Source organism: Nycticebus coucang, chromosome 7 (assembly GCF_027406575.1).
Source record: "Nycticebus coucang isolate mNycCou1 chromosome 7, mNycCou1.pri, whole genome shotgun sequence".
NCBI classification, from domain to species: Eukaryota; Metazoa; Chordata; class Mammalia; order Primates; family Lorisidae; genus Nycticebus; species Nycticebus coucang.
Window position 1 is genome coordinate 43,326,244 of NC_069786.1, and position 23,401 is coordinate 43,349,644.

Sequence of the window (23,401 nt, forward strand, 5' to 3'; positions counted from 1 at the left end):
TATCTATAGAACAGAATAGAAAACCTAGAGGTGAAACCAGCCTCATATCACCATCTGATCTTCACTAAACCAAACAAAAGCATCCACTTAGGAAAAGCATCCCTATTCAACAAATGGTGCTGGGAGAACTGGATAACCACATGTAAAAGACTGAAACTAGAACTGCAACTCTCACCACTCACAAAAATTGACTCACGGTGGACAAAAAATTTAAAACTAAGACATGAAACCATAAAAACTCTAGAAGAAATGGGAAAAACTCTTGATGATGTCAGCTGGGATTTTATGAAGAAGACTACCTTGGCAATTGCAACAACAATTAATAATTAATACTTCATAAGCTAAAAAAGCTTCTACATAGGTAAGGACAGAACAAAGCAAACAGACAACCTTCAGAATGGGAAAAGACGTTTGCATGTTACTAAATCTGAGAAAGAATTGATAACAAGAATCTACAGAAAACTCAAATTATTATCAACAACAACAATAAAAGAACAAACAATCTCATTCATCCTGGGCAAGAGGTAGGAGCAGAACCTTCCCTGAGGAAGAGAAACCAATGGCCAGCAAACACATGAAAAGAATGGTCATGATTGCTAATTATCACAGAGATGCAAATCAAAACCACCTTGAGATATCATCTAACCCCAGTAAGAATAGCCCATATCACAAAGTCCCAAAGGTATAGATGCTGGCAGTGGTGTGGAGAGAAAGGAACACTTTTACCCTGTTGGGGGGATCACAAACTAATATAACCTCTTTAGAAAGAAGTATGGAGAATCATCAAAGAACTAAAAGTTAGACCTTCCATCTGATCCTGCAGTCATTACTAGGTATCTACCCAGAAGAAAAAAAATCATTTTACCATTAAGGACATAGCACTAGAATGTTTATCACAACTCAATTTGCAATTGCCAAGATGTGGAATCAACCCAGTGCCCATCAATATATGAATGGTTTAATAAACTATGGTATATGTATACTATGGAATACCATTCAGCCATAAAAATGATGGGACTTTACATCTTTTGTATTAACCTGGATGGAGTTGGAGAACATTCTACTTAGTAAAGTAGAACAAGAATGGAAAAGCTGGCGGCGCCTGTGGCTCAAGGAGTAGGGTGCCAGCCCCATATACCAAAGGTGGCAGGTTCAAACCCAGCCCCGGTCAAAAACTGTAAAAAAAAAAAAAAAATGGAAAAGCAAGTATCCAATGTACTCAATACTAACACGAAATCAGTGCGCAGATACATGCCCACACAAGTGATAAAAACAATTAAACTCACGTTGGGGGGAGGAAGTTGGAAAAGCAGGGGATGGATGGGGATCAGTGCGCTGTCACCTAACAGACACAACATAAGAGTTTATGGCACACTTCCTGGGTGAGGGATAGAACAACTTGGATTTTACCTAATAAATGTCAACAATGTAATCCAATCATCTGTACCCTCCTATTAATCTGAAATAAAAAAGAAAGTTACCCTATGCACTTATGGTTTTAGCTGGCTTACTGGCACTCCTACCTGTGCTAATGCTTACTAATGCTTGATGATCTACTGAAAGTTCATCTGCCACTTTTTAGGAAAAACCATGAAACTTAGGGTACATTGTCATTAAAAACTAAGTTGTACGTCTTGTCAGGGGCTACCATGAGTCCTTCAACCTTTATCTCAAGGTTCTTTCTGTTCCAGATTTTGGGAACCCAAATGCCTACAGAGACCAGGCTGGTGGGAATGAAGCGGGAAGCCACTGCAGTGAACCGGAGAGCCGAACCCTTTCTGGAGGGGCAGCCATTGCTCCATTCCAGATAATTGCTGCAAGGCAGGAATGTTGACCTAGTGTTACCACATTGTACAGTTGCTCCAGGTAAAGCAAGAAATCGAACTTTTCATGTGAATCTTTCAATTTAATATTGTCAATTAATTCACTTATACCATTATTCCCATACCATGTATAAACCAAATATTTCTATGGATGAGATTTGGCCCAGAGTCCTCCTGTTTATAACTGGTCTTATATCTTGCTTATCTATTTGTTAGAGACTTTATTTTCTACAGTTTTTGCTTTTCTTTAGTACCTCTCTAAAATCTCCTATACCTCATTTTGTGATATTGAACTCCCTTCCTCTCCACCCTGAGTACATTATGCATATATTCTCTTTGGCTGCTACATTTTCTCTGCCACCCTCAGCATTCCAGTGAGCAGTTAGTCCAATGCTAAATAGTCTCCTTGAGGCGCTTTTCATACAATGCTACCACATATCTGTCTGGGTATTATTACTCACTTATTTCATTTCTAGTCTGGGAACTATAGAAACACAATAAAAAGATCATTTATTTTGTGGGACTTAGAAGTTACATGCACTTTGAGCTCCCCTTTCTAAAATCTACACAATCTTCTTGATACTTTATTAGACTATAGTTATCTTTTACATCTACTTATATTTGCTGGAGAGACTGATTGGACTTGAGTGTTCCTAAATATTATACATATTCAGAGATGATGCCTTTGGGTGGGTTTCTTCAATGGCTGAGGAATCATTCTATTTTTACTTTAAGAGTAACCTGATTTTCAAACTGGGGGCACATTACGTTCCTTCTAGCGCTGATTACTCCGGATAGGAACTTCCTATCTTCTGCCAAATGACTTGAAGAGTGAGAAACGGTTCTGTAGTAAAAGCATATATAAATACTAGCTGTCTTGTTATATTGCTAATCTCCAATGGACATGATTTACAATTGTTTTAGATCTCATAGTACAATTTTTGCAAAAAGCAATATTGATGTACATGATTTTTCAACAAAGATTTGACCAGCATACATAAGCTGAGTAGCCCAAATGCTAGCAACACGAGGTTAAGATGTGAAAATTACCCCCTAAACTGCAGACAAGTTTTTTAAATCAATATTCCTTATGATAAACTTCACTACACTACAGAAAAACAAGACAATAACAAACAATGGTGAGGGCTAATATTCAGAAATAAATCATAAATAATTTTTCCTTCAGAGTTATGGTGAGTTTATTTATTAGTTCACAAATGTTCTGGTGTTCCATATTTATATTCGAGAAAGCAGTTCTCTAAATTATTTTAAGGATATGTATTTGATGGTGATTGTTCACTTTTTGGCTTTTCAGAAAGGAGACATTTTATAGTAAGCATCTTCTACGTATGTGTACAGATCTTCACTTACTGCTTCCTTATATATTTTTAAAGGCACAAAGGGAGGCCTTAACTTGAAGTTCTCTGTCGCAACTGCATTTTCTGTGCAATCATGTAGATCACAAGGGCAAGAAAAATCTCACAAGATTACTCATGTCCATTGGAGATTAGCAATATAACAAGACAGCTAGTATTTAAATTGTGTGTAATAATTTGTGTGAAGGAAAAGAACTAGATGTTATAAGGGAAAATTACAAAAGGAACCTAATTTAGGCTTAGAAAGTCAAATAAAGGTTGGGGAAAGCCCTCACTGAGAAAGTGGCATTTAAGCTGAGATGAATAAAAGCTAGTTTAGTGAAGAACAAAAGAATGTGTATGAAGGATAATATTTCAACCAGAAAAGCAGAAATGATACCTGGAGGCATTTTAAAACCAATCTAAGGGACAGCCTCAATTATTTTTTCTGTCTAGTATTTAGATCATCCAGGTTGATGCAGTGTTCTTTCTGACTCTCCATGTCTTTTTCTCTGCTTGCCTAAAACAGAAAGAGAAATAGTAGCACACTACTGGGCACAAAGCTTGAGATTATTGCCAGTAAGATGTTTCCCTAAAGCTTTTAAGGATCAGGGAAACATTAGTTAGGCTTTCTTTAGACAATATTTTTCCTAATTACCGAGCCAATACATATTTATTTTAGAAAAATTTGAAAATACAGAAAAGTAATGAAGAAAACATGGTTCTACTACCAGACACTATACAGTAGTTACTGGAAGGATAATGCTGTTCTATTTCTATGTGTACATAAATGAATGTAGCATTTTTATAAATTAGGGGCCAGGTGTGGTGGGTCACACCTGGAATCCTAGCACTTTGGAATACACAGGCAGGAGGATCTCTTGAGGCCAGGAGTCCAAGAGCAGCCTGGGCAGGAGCCAGTGTCTACAGAAAATCACAAAATTACCCAGGCATGAAGGGTGGACTGGGTGGACTGGGTGCTGGAGCTATGGACTATGTCCATAGTCCTAGCTATTTGGGAGGCTGAGGTGGGAGGATCACTTAAGCCCAGGAGATCAAGGCTGCAATAAGCTATGATTGTACCAGTGCACTCCAGCTAGAGTGGCACAGTGAAACTCTGTCTCTAAAAAAAATTTTTAAAGATAATAATTATATATGAATTTTATAGTGTGTTTTCCTTTCTAACAATATCTTAATTATTTCCAAGTACTATGGTATTAAAATTTCTATAACATAATTTTAATACCTATATATAAGTTATCATAGTATGAGTACTTAACTAGACTAGGCACACACGCACATTAATTTATCTTTTCCAAGATCAATCTTCTAAGGTTATAATCTTCATTTTATAAGAAATTTTAAAACTTTCCAAATATCACAAGCTTATAAAGGGTATAGCCAACGTTCAAGCCCAGACAGTCTGCCCTTAGGGCTCCTGTTCTTTTCTGAATTCTGTAATTAATGTTAAAACCTAATTCTGCTGTATTTTTTGCCTATTTGAAACAATATTTATGATCTTGTGGGTTGGCAGTTTAGATCTCAGCTGGGCCAGCTCATTCCTCTTTCACATGGTGGTGTCCAGGCTCACTTACATGTCTGGGGCCTCAGCTGAACTGGCTGGACAGCTAGACTTCTCTGTCACCACGTGGTCTCTCATCCTCAAAAGGACTAGCTCAGGTTGTTCACATGTAATGGTATTCCAAGAAAGAAGACAGGAAGATGCAGGGTCTCGTGAGACTTAAGCTTAAAGCTTGTATAGTATCATATCGGCTAGCTGAGATTTAAGGTATGGGGTAATAAATTCCATCTCTTGGTGAATTGAACCACAAAGTACTTGTGGCTTTTTTGCAATCTACCATACTTAGCATTTAGTTCTCTGAAGACTAGAATATATAAGTTGCCGAACTCTTACAGCGTGAGCCAGGATGCTTATGACCTTTACTCTGAAAACCAGCCTTCCTCTCAGGAGCCTATCTCTAGACCTGCAGAGTTTGTGAAAAATAAAACTTTCCTACATGAATGTGATGATGCCCCATTTGCAGGTTGTAAACTTTTATGTTCTTCTGCACTGAAAGGAGAAGGATGTCAGGAACTAGAGAACTTCAGTTATCAGTGTAGAAAGATTTGCTTATTTAAGGTATAAAGATAACACTGTGTAAAATAGAGATAAATGCACTGGAGGTAGTTTGGGTCCATAAGTGGTGCTTAGCAAAGGCACTGGGTCTCTTACAAAGGATGTGTCTGAGAGGTATGTTTTAGAAGAAGTAACTGCACAGTGAAGATTTGCTAATAGAAATGCTAAGAAAAATCATGCTAATGTAGTGCCTGGTTTGAAAAAATGAAAGAAGATATGAAGTCTGACAATTATGTTTGCAAATTGATCCTAGAAAAAGTGCTATAAACCTCACTGCTGAATATCACTATGGTCACCCTTAAAGTACTCTTCTTGGGAAGCTCCAGCACCTAGCAATTTCAGAACTTTTTTTTTAGAATGGCCATAAGAGCTACTGTCACATTACCCTTAAAATCCTGAATGTCATCAAAATGTCTTGCTTTCAATATTTCCTTTATCCTCAGGTAAAGAAAAAAGTCAATGAAGGTCATATCAGGTGAATAGGGTAGGTATTCCAACACAGTTATTTGTTCACTAGCTGAAAACTCCCTTACAGACAGTGCTGTTTGAGCTAGTACATTATCATGATGCAAGAAATGTTAGAGAAAAGTTCTGGTAGTTTTCATCTAACTTTTTCACACAGCCTTTTTAACACTTCCTAATAGTAAACATACTTGTTTGTCCAATTCATACAAATTTATAATTGAACAATCCCTCTTATATCAAAAAAAGTTAACAACATCGTTTTGACTCTTGATTTGGTCTGGTTGGACTTTTTTGGTCATGGAGAATCGGCTGGCTTCCATTGTGCACTTTGACGCTTTGTTTCTGGGTCATATCGGTACAGCCATGTTTCATCACTAGTGATAACATGGCCCAAACCATCGTCTTGCCTCTCCAGTAAGTCTTGGCAAACTTTGACTCTCCTTTGCTTTTGTTCATCGGTGAGCTCCTTCGGGACCATTTTTGCACACCTTTCTCATGCCAAGATTTTCAGTTAAGATTTTCATAACTGTTTCTCTGTTGATGTTTACAAGATTTTCAGTTAAGATTTTCATAACTGTTAATGGTCTGTTGTGCTTCTCAGTCAGCCAACGATTTTGACACACAGTTCAATGAATTTTTGCAGTGTTTTAATCAGTTCTGCTCGTTACTGGCCACCCTCACCTCTCTTCATCAGTTTTGTCTCCCCTCAGAAAAGCATTTAATCCATTTGTACACTGCTAATTTTTTCATGGCATTATCCCCATAAACTTGGACTAGCATGTCCCTGATTTTACTTCCACTCTTGCCAAGTTTAATGTCTGTTCGTTGCTCTAATTCAAGCTCTGACATTCTCGAGATGCCACACAAAAACATGCAACAACAGTAACGAATGCCACTTCAGCAACTCGCCACCAGGCATCAACAGAAAGACAGCTATGAGACACTGGTCTATAAGGGTTGGGAACCCTCACAAGGTGCTTGCACAGTGCTGCCAACATAAGTGAACAGTGACACGTTCTCAAACTTAAGTGTCAAACTTCATGTAACTATAAAATAAATATGTTCATAAATAAAAATGGAAGGCTTGAATAAATAGGTAGAAGGTGAAACAGATGGGGAGAGGTTGAATGGGCCACTGACTAGGTCCTGTGAAGGAGCTGTTTGAATAGTTAATATGTGGGTGAAGGATAACTGGAAAGGGGAAATGTCATTTAGGGTTTGTCTAATGAGCATAATTTAACTACTAATAATGGAAAGATTATGAACATGTTCATTTATTATCCAATCAAATGATAATTATGTTGTAGCCACTCAGACTTTACTCTCCAAAATGCTAATGCTAATGTTATTTTTAATCCAATCATATCTGTTGTGTATATGTGTTGTTTTGGAATTTAATTATAGAGGCAAGTCTTATGTGGGACTTGATCTCAATTGGAGAACATGAGGTGTTCACTCTTGCAGATGTGGGAATGGAGTGGACTTCTTATTTATCCTTGAATATTTATGACCCAAGTTTATAATCATAACGTTAATATGAGTATCAATGATGATTTACACTCGCATGACAAATCAAATATTCATGTTTTACTTAATTTACATTGTCTTCTCTTGATAAATCAATAATTCATTGGGTGTTGATTATGTTCCACTGTGTATTGAGTATCCCTACAGAACACAACATCAATGTGTGAAGTCATCATCAACATTTTAATAGAATTTACTCACAATGTCACATGACTCAAAAGCCAATTCAAGTTTGTTTCACATTATTCAGAAGAATTTATGACATTTGACATTATACAGAAAGATTTATGAAGATTGGCTATAACTTTCATGATGTCTTATTCTCAGATAGTTAGTCTTTGTGGTGTTTTGAGTATAACTTTAAAAGTACACAATTGGGCTCAGCACCTGTAGCTCAATGGGTAGGCCGCCTACCACATACACCAGAGCTGGCAGGTTAGAGCCCTGTCCCAGGCCTGCCAAACAACAATGACAACTGCAACCAAAAAATAGCCAGGCATTGTGGCAAGTACCTGTAGTCCCAGCTACTTGGGAGGCTGAGGCAAGAGAATTGCTTAAGCCCAAGAGTTTGAATTTGCTGTGAGCTGTGATACCACGGCACTCTACCAAGGGTGACATAGTAAGACTCTGTCTCAAAAAAAAAATACATACACACAATTAACGCTCCATAAAGTAATGAGTTTGTCCTTAGGTTAATGAGAATATCAGTAAAGCAAATTGAGAAAAATGGTCTATTGCTTTAATTACCATTCTGTTGAAATATATTTAACTTTTATATTGTTATATTTATGTCTTTTAGGGGTTCCTTCTGTAATCCAATTAAAATATGTATATAAGCCACTTAATAAATAACTCTGATACAAAGTTTAAAGTTAATATACTGATTTTCTTAAAAGCCCTATCACACACTTTCTGAACAGAAATTATCATGTAGAGATTGTGAGCTCATTAGGGAAAAATGTAGAGGAAAGACAAGATCTTTTTCTATTTTGTCATTGTGCATGATCAGTAGCTTCTTTTAAAAAAACCCTCTTTCCGGCGATGCCTGTAACTCAGTGGGTAGCCACATACCTTCAGGCTGGTGGATTTAACCCCAGCCCGGGCCAGCTAAATAACAATGACAACTGCAACAACAACAACAAAAAATAGCTGGGCATTGCTGTGGGCTCCTGTAGTCCCAGCTACTTGGGAGGCTGAGGCAAGAGAATCACATAAGCCCAAGAGTTTGAGGTTGCTGTGAGCACTGACGCCACGGCACTCTACCAAGGGTGACATAGGAAAACTCTGTCTCCAAAAAAAAAACCCTCTTTCATTTTTTTCTCTCTCTTTCATTTTAGATGGATGTGTTGATAAAATTTTATAAGCCTATAAGCCTACATGGTAAAAATCAGAATGTAAAATTATGTTGACTAACTAGAATATGCACAGTCTTTGAGATTGTACCTACTCTGTGCCAAGGACTATATCAGGAACTAGAAATATTGGAGGGATCTAAAGAGACAAGGTTCCTGCTCCAAGAGTGTATGTTCCTATGAGGAGAGATACTCAGTAAACACACAACTACATGGTAAAGAATCATAATGATAATAATCAGATAATGAGAATTATCAGTGAATTTACAAATTGTGAGAGAGTACTTAGGGTTTACATAATAGTCTCTTTGAGCAGGTGATATCTCATTTGAATTCTGAATGGTCAGAAGAAGCCAATGCAAACAAGAATATCAAGTCACTAAATTTAATTCACCAAAAGCCAATTTTCAGAGACTAATTTGCATGTGGAAAGGAAGCAGGAAAAAGGAAAACATTTGTGGAATTGTGGCAGATATCCCCCTCGGGAAACACACACACGTGCACACACGCACATATACAGTATATAACTACTGTATATAACTACTTTGAAAGGCAATTTTACAGTACCTTGAAAGTTGAAAATATGCATGCATTATAATCCAAACACAACATTAGTATGAGTGATATACCAATAAATGAATAGTTTCTAATGATGCAGTACTAAGCAGATGTTAAAAATTAGTGAATTAGAATTTCACTATTAGGTACAAGTTATAGTATTCTGGTGACTGCTACACTAAAAACCCTAGCTTCAGCATTATGCAATTCATCCATGCAACAAAAAACATGTGTACCCCCTAAATCTATTGAAATAAAAATAAATAAATAAATAAATAACATTAATCTTACCTAAAAAATAAAGAAAATAAAAATTAGTCAATCGGACCTGTATTTCTGCAACAGAGACACATCTGTTAATATCTATCTTAACAGAGAAAGCTCTCAAAACATGTTTAATTTTAAAAAGTAAGTTTCAGGATTATAATAGTATTTATGTAAAATTTCAAACATATATAACAAAACCAATATTGCTTATGTTTACACATATAGGAAATAAACGTAAAAAAGTTAAAAAATCATGGCCTGGGTGGATACAGACAGAATTATGATAGTGAAAAGAAGTGGAATGAGGCCGAAAAGGAAAATGCAGTGAGGTGGAGGAAAGTATTTATCTTCATCTATAATGTTTTTTAAGTCTTTTATTTTTTAAAATAAGCAAAAATGGCAAAATATGTGCGTTGTGAATTTAGAGTGGTGGTACATTGTTTGTTATATTAAATCTATTTTTTATCTGAGCTTTTAAAACTCTAAAAGCAAATGATTAAAAGAAAGTATATCAGGTGGCGCCTGTGGCTCAAGGAGTAGGGCACCGGTCCCATATGCCGGAGGTGGCGGGTTCAAACTAGCCCCGGCCAAAAAAAAAAAAAAAAGAAAGTATATCAATGTTGGCAATAGTTACTATTCAGCAGTGAGATTACAGTTCAGTTTTTATTTTTGTCTTCAAATTTCTTTGTATTTTCCAAATTCACAAAATGAATGTTGACAAAACAGTGCCACTTACAGATAAATGATAACTATATAGTTATTAAACTTCTATGAGGATTCCTAAGGCCCTTGCAATTGTGCTGCCTCTGGAAGGCTGAAGTAGTAGCAAAAAAGGGATGACCCTCCCCCCTTGACCCCAGACAAAAGGAAGTAGAGGGATGGCTGCCTGTGAGATACAGAAATGTAAAACCAGCCTTGTCACAGCAAGGAAGGCATGAGTATTAGGGTGTCAGCTGTGAAGGACCATCAAACCTGAATGGACATCAGAATCATCTAGCAGGCTTATTGAAAAATAAATACATTGTCCCTAGAGTTTATGATTCAGTAAGTATGAGGTTGGGCCTCTGAATCGGGGTTTCTCACATGTTACTGGCAATCATAATGCTTATCCTAGGATCATGTTTGAGAACTGCTGACTCAAGCAAAACCCAGCTATCATATATTAGTATTCTTGATTACTGAAATGTGAGGGAGGCATTTGGCAGGAATCACTCCCGTGTTATCTGGCAGATGCACAAATTACTTAATGGAGCGAGCCAGCCAGTCTTGGGAAAGTTGGAACCACATGCAAGAGCAGGCAGACCAGAAACAAAAAAGGCATCAACTAGCAAGAAAAGTCAGAGTAGGGAAAGTGGGAGTGAATGTAGTCTAATGATTGGATAATGCTGAAAAGATTTCTTTGGAAAAGAAAGGTAATAAAACAGGCATGGAAGGTTATTTTTTAAAAAGGTTCAAGCAGTACGGTCTAAGGTATTTGGGAGTCCAGGATGGCTCAAAATTTATACCTCTTTCACAAGCACTGGTTCTTTAACTGGCCAGGAACTCCACTAGAACTCCACGAGAACATGAAGTGACATTTTTCACTTTCCTCAATGTGCTCCACATCAAGCTGCTCATTCAACAAGACACTGGGCTTTGGCTAAAGTGGGACTTTACTGTCGGGGTCCGTTTGGGCTGCTAAAACAAAACACCATAAACTAGGTGGCTTATAAACAACAAATTTATCTCACAATTCTGGCATCTGGGAAGTCCAAGATCGAGGTATCATAATCAGATCTAGTGGCGGGGGTTGGGGGCACACTTTTTTCCAGGTTCATAGATGGTTATCTTTTCACTACAACCTCTTATGGAAGAAAAGACATCCTCCTTGGGCCTCTTTTACAGGGGTACTAATCCCTCTCATAAAGGTTCTGCCCCCACAACCTACTCACCTCCCAAAGGCCTTCCCTCCTAATACCATCACCAACCTGGGAATTTTGGGGGGACACAAGCATTCAGATCATACTACTACTATCTTTGTACTTTCAGCAACAAGTACATATTAGCTACTCACTAACTGTTGAGTGAAATGTAAATAAACACTTACCGGACCAGCAGGACTCAGGGTCAGAAGTGCAGTAAGCAAAAGACAGAAATAGGAACTTACACCTCCAAGTGGGTCATGTCTGTAGAACCATAGCATGGTGTAGTGGGTTTAGTAATGCAAATTACCAGCTTAATTGGGACTTTTACTACTTGGTACTTTGCTTTATACCCTCAATTTTTCCCAATAAATGCTTACTATTTTTCCTGCCTGCCAGCATTTACCACACCAAAACCTACATGTTCTGGTTTTATGGGGGCAAGACATGATTGCAAGAGGGACTTTACCTAACAATTGCAATCAGTGTAACCTGGCTTATTGTATCCTCAATGAATCCCCAACAATAAAAAAATAAATAAATAAATAAAAAGAAAGTTTCCCTGGCTCAGCACCTGTAGCTCAAGTGGCTAAGGCACCAGCCACGTACACCAGAGCTGACAGGTTCGAATCCAGCCCGGGTCTGCCAAACAACAATGATAACTACAACCAAAAAATAGTCGGGCACTGTGGCGGGTGCCTGTAGTCCCAGCTACTCAAGAGGCTGAGGCAAGAGAATTGCTTAAGCCTAAGAGTTGGAGTTGCTGTGAGCTGTGATGCCATGGCACTCTACCCAGGGCAACAGCTTGAGGCTCAAAAAAAAAAAAAAAATAGTGAGTATATCCTTCATTACAATACCCTTAACCTGTCTCAGAGCCAAGGCTGCAAGTAAGACCTGTGCTTGAATACATGATGGCCTTTACTATAAGGCCATCTCCTATTTCCCTATTGAGGAGGTCCAAAACCAATGTTTTGGGCCAACTTAAATATGTAGACTTTTAACCGTGTAGATTAAGTAGTTATGTATCTGTTTACACTGTTTGTTATTAAGTTTTATATGCATATTTAAAACGCAAATTGTCTCAAGTAATACATTGATTTTTTATCTGAATTTTATATGAAACCATTTTAATTTAATGCTTTGATATGAATGTTAAGTCATTTAACAGTTTTTATAGTATATCACCTTCCATTTAAGTTGTTTCAGATATAATATTTCTTTTTTTTTTAATTGTTTGGGATTCATTAAAGGTACAAAGAATCAAGTTACACTAATTGCGGTTGTTAGGTAAAGTCCCTCTTATAATTGTGTCCTGCCCCTCAGAGGTGTGCCATACACCATGACCCCCCCATTCCCTAACCTTCTCCCTCTCCCCAATCCCTCATTCCCCTACCCCATCTCTTGTATTAGAACATCTACTGCCTCCATATAAGAACTGAGTACTTTGGATTCTTGCTTTTACTTTCTTGTGATACTTTGCTAAGAAGAATGTGTTCCACCTCCATCCAAGTGAATACAAAAGCTGTAAAGTCTCCATCTTTTTTAATGACTGAATAGTATTCCATGCTGTGCATATACCACAGCTTGGTGGGGATTTAGGTTGTTTCCACATTTTGGCAATTGTAAATTGAACTGTGATAAACAGTCTAGTGCAATTGTCCTATGATAAAATGATTTTTTTTTCTTCTGGATAGATGCCGACTAATAGGATTGCAGGAGATAGGATTTTTCTTGACTCTGTGAACAAAGCTGTCATAGGAAATATTTATCACAGAACCACAAGTGCCACTCATTTAACATTAGAGTTAAATTAATCCTTGTGTAGATTTATGATTCTCATAGTATAACTACACACTAGGTATTAAATTCATCATAAAGAAGATGGCTGACTGAAGCCCGCTTCCCACAGAGGTTCCCATCCGGAAGGAGAGTTAAAGGACAGAAATTTAGCAAGTAACCTGGTGGATTAAAGCTGCACCAAGAGAGAATGTTGAAGAACACACATCAACCCTGCTGAGGTGAGCTGCAACCACAAGGATACAAACAAAAGGTACAAAATCCATCACCAAGTGGACGGGAGTCCCCTCCCCCATGAGAATGGCTTGGAGTGCCCCACAAACAAACGAGCAGAGTTCAAAGGTCCTCCCACTACACTCCCAGGGAGAGACCCTCTAAAAACTGGAACTACCTCCCCTACTAGGGTGCCACAGCGTTCTCCTGCCAGGCATAAAACTGTATGAAACTGTAAATATTCTCTACCTGCAACTCTGAGCTCCCAGCACTCCCCTCCACTCTCACTCTGAGGTCTGGAGGCCTGTCCCCCCAGGAGTCCAGATTCTTGGGTGATTTCTCGAGGGGTGTGGACAGGGCCTAAACTGGAGCTAGTCAGTGCTGACTCTGGAGCATAGGAGTGAGAAGAGGACGGTCAGCTGAGAGGGAACCACACTGGAGCAGCAGTGCCCCGAGGCTCAGAGCAGCAGCCATCTTTTACCAACAATAGGGCTCACTCCCAGATATTCTGAAGCCACACCCCCGTTTCTCTGGGCAACCAGAGGAGGCCGGGCATCTACTCAGGTGGCAACCACCACAGAACAGATCTGGGACAGAAACGCAGGCCCCGTGAGTAAAGGGTTTGCCTGAGGTGATACCGGCCTGGGTGGAGCATGGGGACTAGAAATGCACCACAGAGCCAGGAAGTTCCCAGGGCAGGGCTGACCCAGAAGACCACTTTACTGAGCCTAAGATTCACCCGGCCCTCAGGAGATCGTCAGCCTATAGAAAAAGGAAGACAGGAGACTAGAACTGACAGGTAACCGAATACAAACCTGCAAGAGCAAAGACAGAGCCTGAGATGCAGGCTCTGGGAACTCAAAACAGCTTCTCTTCTGCAGGGGAATTTAGCAGGGACAGAAACAAATTCCAGCAAAGTTGTTCTGTTCTGCTCTGTCAGTAACATCAATCAGGGGCAGGGCTGGAACTGAGTAAACACCCCCCAGCCTCCATCAAGCACCTGAGGTTGTCAGGCCTCACCTCTCCCTGCTAGATAGAGGCAGAGCACAGCGGCCTGGCTGAGCAGAAATAGATTTCCTTATGATTCAGGCAGGTGCAAACCCCTGGAGTATCTGTTCACTACAGGCAACTGGGTCAAAGCCCTGCAGGAATATCAGTGACTGGGTGTGACAGAGGTGCAAGGTGGGGAAGGAGGCATCAACCTTCCCAGACTGATCTATTTGCTGGGTGGGTTCTCCTGACTCCATGGAGCACTGGAGCAAGCCATATCTGAGTAGTCACCAGACCCCTGTGATCCAGTTGCCAGAGACCTTTTAAACTCTCCCACCTGAGACAGGTGCTGAGACAATTGATTTGGACCTTTAAACTGAGCCAATAGCCCAAAGACTATTCAGGTAGTGCCCTGGGTGTGTGATTGTAGGAAGGTTTGATTTTCCTTTTCCAATTCTTGCCTGTGGGGGAGCGGGGTGACTTAATTGCTGGTATTTCTCCACAGAAGAGACTTCAACCCAGAGTAACTGTTTCACTAAGGGCGAACAGAGACCAGCTGCAAACAAGACAGAACCAGTTAGCCCCACCACACCAAACATGTTCCCAGTTTATCAGGCCATAGCACTGTACAACAAAGCTCCAGGGGAAAAATCAAACTATGTAAAACAATCATGGGATGGAAACAGCGGAAAAACTCTGGTAACATGAATAACCAGAATAGATCAACCCCCCACCAAAAAAAAGATATGGCAGATGTAACTGAAGATCCCATTCATAAACAGCTGGCTGAGATGTCAGAAATTGAATTCAGAATTTGGATTGCAAACAAGATTAATAAAATGGAGGAAAATTTGGAATTAGAAATTCAAGCAGCAATTCAAAAGTTGGAATTAGAAACTCGAGGAGAAATTCAAAAGTTGTCTCAAGAATTTAACAAATTTAAAGACAAAACCACCAAAGATTTTGATGCACTGAAGCAAGAATTTGCAGCCCTCAAAGATCTGAAAAATACAATAGAAACCCTCAGTAACATGAGTGGAAAAGCAGAAGAAAGCATTTCTGACATTGAAGACAAAGCCTTCAAACACTCCCAAACTGTCCATGAGGAAGAGGAATGGAGAGCAAAAATGGAGCATTCTCTCAGAGAGCTCTGGCGTAATTCAAAGAAGGCTAATATCCACCTCATTGGAATCCCTGAAAATTATGAAGTGGCCTCGCAAGGCACAGAGGCCCTTATCCATGAAATTATGAAAGAGAATTTTCCAGACACGCCAAGAGATTCTGAAATTCAGATAGCAGACAGTTTCAGAACCCCATTATGATTCAATCACAATAAGACATCGCCCGGGCATATCGTAATTAACTTTACTAAAATTAACATGAAGGAGAAAATTCTGAAAGCAGCCAGATGTAAGAAATCCATTTCCTACAAAGGGAAGAATATTACAATGACTGCAGATCTCTCTGCTGAAACTTTTCAAGCCAGAAGAGGGTGGTCATTGACTTTTTTTTTTTTTTTTTTGTAGAGACAGAGTCTCACTTTATGGCCCTCAGTAGAGTGCCATGGCCTCACACAGCTCACAGCAACCTCCAACTCCTGGGCTTAAGCGATTCTCTTGCCTCAGCCTCCCAAGCAGAGCATGGTCATTGACTTTTAATCTCCTAAAGCAAAATAACTTTCAACCCCGGATTTTGTATCCAGCTAAACTGAGTTTAATTTATGATGGAGAAATTAAATACTTTAATGGCATTCATATGTTGAAGGAATTTGCCATAACCAAACCAGCTCTTCAGGACATTCTCAGACCTATCCTCCATAATGACCAGCCCAATCCTCTACCTCAAAAGTAAACTCACTCAGAAACTTTTGATCAAAGTCCAACTTCCACAGTGGTGAAAAGATGAAAAATGTCCACTGGACTTTCAAAAAACTAGATACCCAAAATTTTACCAGACTTATCAATATTCTCCATTAATGTGAATGGCTTAAACTGTCCTCTAAAGAAGCACAGGTTGGCTGACTTGATACAAAAACTCAGGCCAGATATTTGCTGCATACAAGAGTCACATCTTAACTTAAAAGACAAATATAGACTCAGGGTGAAAGGATGGTCATCCATATTTCAGGCAAATGGTAATCAGAAAAAAGCAGGTATTGCAATTTTATTTGCAGATACAATAGGCTTTAAACCAACAAAAGGAAGGAAGGATAAGAACGGTCACTTCATATTTGTTGAGGGTAATACTCAATATGATGAGATTTCAATCATTAATATCTATGCACCCAACCAGAATGCACCGCAGTTTATAAGAGAAACTCTAACAGACATGAGCAACTTGATTTCCTCCAGCTACATAATCGTCGGAGATTTCAACACTCCTTTGGCAGTGTTGGATCGATCCTCCAACAAGAAGCTGAGTAAAGAAATTTTACATTTAAACCTAACCATCCAACATTTGGATTTAGCAGACATCTACAGAACATTTCATCCCAACAAAACTGAATACACATACTTCTCATCAGCCTACAGAACATACTCCAAAATCGATCACATCTTAGGGCACAAGTCTAATCTCACTAAATTTAAAGGAATAGGAATTATTCCTTGCATCTTCTCGGACCACCATGCAATAAAAGTTGAACTCACTAACAACAGGAATCTGCATACTCATACAAAAACATGGAAGTTAAATAACCTTATGCTGAATGATAGCTGGGTCAGAGATGAGATTAAGAAGGAAATTGCCAAATTTTTGGAACAAAATGACAATGAAGACATGAATTATCAGAACCTATGGGATACTGCAAAGGCAGTCCTAAGAGGGAAATTTATAGCACTGCAAGCCTTCCTCAAGAGAACGGAAAGAGAGGAAGTTAACAACTTAATGGGAAATCTCAAGCAACTGGAAGAGGAAGAACATTCCAACCCCGAACCCAGTAGAAGGAAAGAAATAACTAAAATTAGAGCAGAATTAAATGAAATTGAAAACAAAAGAATTATACAACAGATCAATAAATCAAAAAGTTGGGTTTTTGAAAAGCTCAATAAAATAGATAAACCTTTGGCTAACCAAACCAGGAAAAAAAGAGTACACAATCTCTAATCGCATCAATCAGAAACGACAAAGATGAAATAACAACAGACTCCTCAGAAATTCAAAAAATCCTTAATGAATATTACAAGAACCTTTATTCTCAGAAATATGAAAATCTGAAGGAAATTGAGCGTACTTGGAAGCACGTCACCTTCCAAGACTTAGCCAGAATCAAGTGGAAATGTTGAACAGGCCCATATCAAGTTCTGAAATAGCATCAACCATACAAAACCTCTCTAAAAAGAAAAGCCCGGGACCAGATGGCTTCACGTCAGAATTCTACCAAACCTTTAAAGAGGAATTAGTACCTATATTACTCAACCTGTTCCAAAAGGTAGAAAAAGAAGGAAGACTACCCAACACGTTCTATGAAGCAAACATCACCCTGATCCCCAAACCAGGAAAAGACCCAACAAGAAAAGAAAATTATAGACCAATATCACTAATGAATATAGATGCAAAAATATTCAACAAGATCCTAACAAACTGAATCCAGCAACACATCAAACAAATTATACATCATGATTTAATAAAAAAATAAAAATAAAAAAAAAATAAAAAAAGATAAAAAAAAAAACAAATTATACATCATGACCAAGTTGGTTTTATCCCAGGGTCTCAAGGCTGGTTCAATATACATAAATCTATAAGTATAATTCAGCACATAAACAAATTAAAAAACAAAGACCATATGATTCTCTCAATTGATGCAGAAAAAGCTTTTGATAATATACAGCATCCCTTCATGATCAGAACACTTAAGAAAATTGGTATAGAAGGGACATTTAACTGATAGAGGCCATCTACCTCAAACCCACAGCCAATATCGTATTGAATGGAGTTAAATTGAAATCATTTCCACTCAGATCAGGAACCAGACAAGGCTGCCCATTGTCTCCATTGCTCTTTAACATTGTAATGGAAGTTTTAGCCATTGCAATTAGGGAAGAATTGGCAACCAAGGGTATCCATATAGGGTCAGAAGAGATCAAACTTTCGCTCTTCGCAGATGATGTTATTGTATATCTGGAAAACACTAGGGATTCTACTTCAAAACTCTTAGAAGTGATCAAGGAATACAGGAGCGTCTCAGGTTACAAAGTCAACATTCATAAATCGGTAGCCTTTATATATACCAACAATAATCAAGCTCAAAAAAACAGTTAAGGTCTCTATTCCATTCACAGTAGTGCCTAAGAAGATGAAGTATTTGGGAGTTTATCTAACAAAGGACGTGAAAGATCTCTATAAAGAGAACTATGAAACTCTAAGAAAAGAAATAGCTAAAAATATTAACAAATGGAAAAACACACCATGCCATGGCTGGGAAGAATCCACATTGTTAAAATCTCCCTACTACCCAAAGCAATATACAATTTTAATGCAATCCCTCTTAAAACTCCCCTGTCATACTTTAAAGATCTTGAAAAAATAATACTTAGTTTTATATGGAATCAGAAAATAACTTGAATAGCGAAAACAGTACTCAGAAATAAAAACAAAGCAGGAGGAATCATGCTACCAGACCTCAGACTATACTATAAAATGATAGTGATCAAAACAGCATGGTACTGGCACAAAAACATAGAAGTAGATGTCTGGATTCATCTCTTGATGAATCCAGCTACTTACCATTATTTGATCGTTGACAAGCCAATTAAAAACATTCAGTGGGGAGAAGATTCCCTATTTAACAAATGGTGTTGGGTGAACTGGCTGGCAACCTGTAGAAGACTGAAACTGGACCCAGACCTTTCACCATTAACTAAGGTAGACTCTCACTGGATTAAAGATTTAAACTTAAGACATGAAACTATAAAAATAATAGAAGAGAGTGCAGGGAAAACCCTTGAAGAAATCAGTCTGGGCAAGTATTTTATGAGGAGGACCCCCTGGGCAATTGAAGCAGCTTCAAAAATACACTACTGGGACCTGATCAAACTGAAAAGCTTCTGCACAGCCAAGAACACAGTAAGTAAAGCAAGCAAACAGCCATCAGAATGGGAGAAGACACTTGCAGGTTATGTCTCCAACAAAGGTTTAATAACCAGAATCCACAGAGAACTCAAATGTATAAGCAAGAAAAGAACAAGTGATCGTATCACAGACTGGGCAAGGGACTTGAAGAGAAACTTCTCTGAAGAAGACAGGCTGACGGCCTACAGACATGTGAAAAAATGCTCATCATCTTTAATCATCAGAGAAAATGTAAATCAAAACTACTTTGAGATATCATCTAACTCCAGTAAGATTTGCCCATATCACAAAATCCCAAGATCAGAGATGTTGGCATGGATGTGGAGAAAAGTGTTCTACACTGCTGGTGGGAATGCAAATTAATACATTCCTTTTGGAAAGATGTTTGGAGAACACTTAGAGTTCTAAAAATAGATCTGCCATTCAATCCTATAATTCCTCTACTAGGCATATACCCAGAAGACCAAAAATCGTATCATAACAAAGATATTTGTACCACAATGTTTATTGCAGCCCAATTTATAATTGCTAAGTCATGGAAAAAGCCCAAGTGCCCATTGATCCACAAATGGATTAATAAATTGTGATATATGTACACCATGGAATATTATGCAGCCTTAAAGAAAGATGGAGACTTTACCTCTTTCGTGTTTACATGGATGGAGCTGGAACATATTCTTCTTAGTAAAGTATCTCAAGAATGGAAGAAAAAGTATCCAATGTACTCAGCCCTACTATGAAACTAATTTATAGCTTTCACATGAAAGCTATAATCCACTTATAACCTAAGAATAAGGGGAAGGGGGAAAGGGAGAGGGGCAGAGGGAGGGTGATTGGTGGAATTACACCTGCAGTGCATCTCACAAGGGTATATGTGAAACTTAGTAAATATTGAATGTAAATGTCTTAACACAATAACTAAAAAAAATGCCAGGAAGGCTATGTTAACCAGTGTGATGAAAATGTGTCAAACGGTCTATAAAACCAGTGTATGGTGCCCCATGATCGCATTAATGTACACAGCTATGATTTAATAAAAAATAAATAAATAAATAAATTTATCATAAAAAGGCTTCTTAACAACAACAAATAATGCTAGCAATGGTGGCATCACATTCCTTACAAGATTATGGACTAAATCTTCTTAAAATTTACTTGCCATCTTTTTTTTTTTTTTTTTGCAGTTTTTAGCTGGGGCTAGGTTTGAACCCGCCACCTCTGGCATATGGGGCCAGCACCCTACTCCTTTGAGCCACAGCCACCACCCGCCATCCTTTTTATTTTAACAACTCTGTCAAGGTATCCTCCATAGCATTTCACACAATCACTGATTACTGCTGCTTCAAGCTAGTATGTCTTCCCCAGAGGTCACCCTGTGAAATAACAGGAGAATTAAGAGAGCACCCCTTAATGTAAGGGATTTTGTAAAATCTTTACTATAAGGCAACTCCCATTATTATATTTAGTAATATGGGGGGAAACCTTCTATTTGGAAATGTACTGTAAGTTTATTTCCTTTTATTTATTTTTTCTTTTCTTAAAAAAAAGAAACCTTTTCTTCTTTAGACCAATACTATATATGTAGGCATCTCTGTGTTACAAATGAGATAGATTCTGTGATGGAATGTATCAACAGAATCAAAGGGTCATTTAGTATCAACATGTGATCAAAATGTGATTGGATTGACCTCAGCTTCCCAGTTTATAAATCATAAGATAGATATATTCAAGTTAGAAGGAGGCTTTGTATGTATGAGATTGTATGTTTGCGTATATGTGTGTAATGCCATAATTATGGCTCTATCTATAGTAATTACAAAGTTGCGTGTGGTGAAGAATAAGTAAATTGGTTTAACTGGAGTAAGTAGATTAGGTTGGAAGAATAAAACAAGTTGAATTTGACATGATTTTGATGGCAGAAAACATCAAAGCAGTTGGGTATACTTAATAGTTATTCTATTTTTCAATGGTGCAACTTCCTAGTTTTTCAACTTTAAATTTACAGTTTACATATTTACATATGTTTCAGGATACATTATTGGAATTTTGAAGTCATGAAAATATCAGATGAACCAACCTGCAACGCTTTGGATTCAGATTGGAAGACAAAGAGGAAGTTTAAAGAATGTGGCCTATAAAGGCGGGTAGTACCTGGAAATATTAATCGACTCACACTGTAAAAATGAGAGGTTTCTAAATAATAGAAGTTGTTTTAGTCCAACATCAAGGTTCAAGACAAAATGTTGAACTAAAAACTTTACCCTGCTCCCTTCCCCACTTCATTCAGGTACCAGCATTGATGAATTATGATTTCCCTTAGTGGGAAGCACTCATTTTTACCCATGTAGACCATCCTTAGGAGTTAAATATTGGTTATTTAATGTAATTATAATGGGAAACTGATTTTTTCACAATGGCAGATTTCAAGGACTTGGTTCCAAACTGAGCCGAAGCTTCCCCGTGCATTTTGTACATTCTGGGAAAAACTGCTGCGCTGGCCCATTTTTGAAGGCCATCATGATGTGTAATATAAGGATATCATCTTATTGCTGATATCTTTGGAGAGTCCCAAGCAGACACAGAAAATGAATGGAGGCAAGGAGTGTGACGGAGGGGACAAGGAAGGAAACCTTCCAGCTATACAAGTTCCTGTGGGTTGGCAGCGTCGCGTGGATCAAAATGGAGTGCTTTATGTCAGGTGAGCCCTTATTATTATGGGTGTTTCCTCCAACGTGGCATGCAGTCCCGAGGAGGTAGAGACTGTTCTCCTAATTTAAGGAAGCAAAATATTGTGACTCGCAGCATCTCCAATTAATTGTAATAAATGACCTTTGTGCTAAAAATCAGGTATAGGAGCATTTTCATTCTGTGTAGTGTTTTGCGATGTAAATTGCCTTAGATTACCAATGAGAATTTGTATGCATTATTGTGTTTACGTAAGGTGTCATTCTGCTTATCTCTGCAACAAGGATAAAGAAAAATATGAAGATTTCTAAAAGAAACATAAGCATTATTACCATTCACAGTAGAATGTAAAATACTAGAAATAGACCGGATATCACTTGACACTACCACTCTGTCTTTCATGGAGTGCTTCCATGGGATTCAGTGTTTTTATCTAAAGGCTTTTTCAATTATTAGACTTATTAATGCCTGATATTAACTAAAAATAAGTGTCTTTTTTTTCTGCATAGTTTTTAAACAGTAACATATGAATATGGGTTGGGTGTCAGAGATGGATTGTTTTCACATGTCCTTGATCCCTCCTCTTGATTTGTGACTTTAATATATTTCCTTGCATCTAATAGTAAAAATGAAAGTCAGGATACATGGCTCTTCACCTTACAAGCAAAAATCACACAAAGAAAATGCCTTCTAAGTTTTGATTACATGCAGGGTGGCCATAAAGTTTATGTGCAATATAAAATAAAATAGTAAGCTGTTTTTGAAGGCCACCCTGTGTATCTCTGGTAGAATTAGTGGAATACAGTGTCTGAACTGTTGACAAGGAATTTTAGTCTTATTTGTTAGATAATTGGCATCTAAGTTCCTTACTTCATAGTTTTTCACTAAGTATATATATGAAAGGTTGGGATACCATAGATATTTCTTTGTGAGCTAATAAAAAACTTTTAGAAATAGACTTGAACTTTTTTAAAAAATTAAAAAACAGGGTGGTGCTGTGGCTCAAAGGAGTAGCGCGCTGGCTCCATATACCAGAGGTGACAGGTTCAACCTTGGTTCCAGTGAAAAACTGCAAAATAATAAAAATCAAAAGATAAATTTGCATTGTTAAGTTGATACTATTACATTCATTGTGGCTGTTTGTATCCCAGCTTCAACAGAATTCTCAAGTTCTACAAAGAATGAGGAATTTTCAGTTACATAGGAATGAGGTATTTTCAGTTACATAGACACAAAATATTTTATGCTATAACAACTC

General features: G+C 38.0%; 1 protein-coding gene across 3 annotated transcripts in view; it reads left to right on the forward strand.

Moving 5' to 3' along the window:
• The window catches only part of MBD5 (methyl-CpG binding domain protein 5), a 514,567-nt gene that overhangs the window by 421,196 nt on the left and 69,970 nt on the right, over positions 1–23,401 (forward strand). For all 3 annotated transcript variants that reach the window (XM_053596447.1, XM_053596449.1, XM_053596448.1), the window contains exons 4-6: positions 1,692–1,866; positions 13,244–13,403; positions 21,488–22,156. In XM_053596447.1, coding sequence (XP_053452422.1) covers positions 22,044–22,156 — 113 coding nt within the window. In that variant the 5' untranslated portion in view covers positions 1,692–1,866; positions 13,244–13,403; positions 21,488–22,043. The remainder of the gene's footprint in view (positions 1–1,691; positions 1,867–13,243; positions 13,404–21,487; positions 22,157–23,401) is intronic.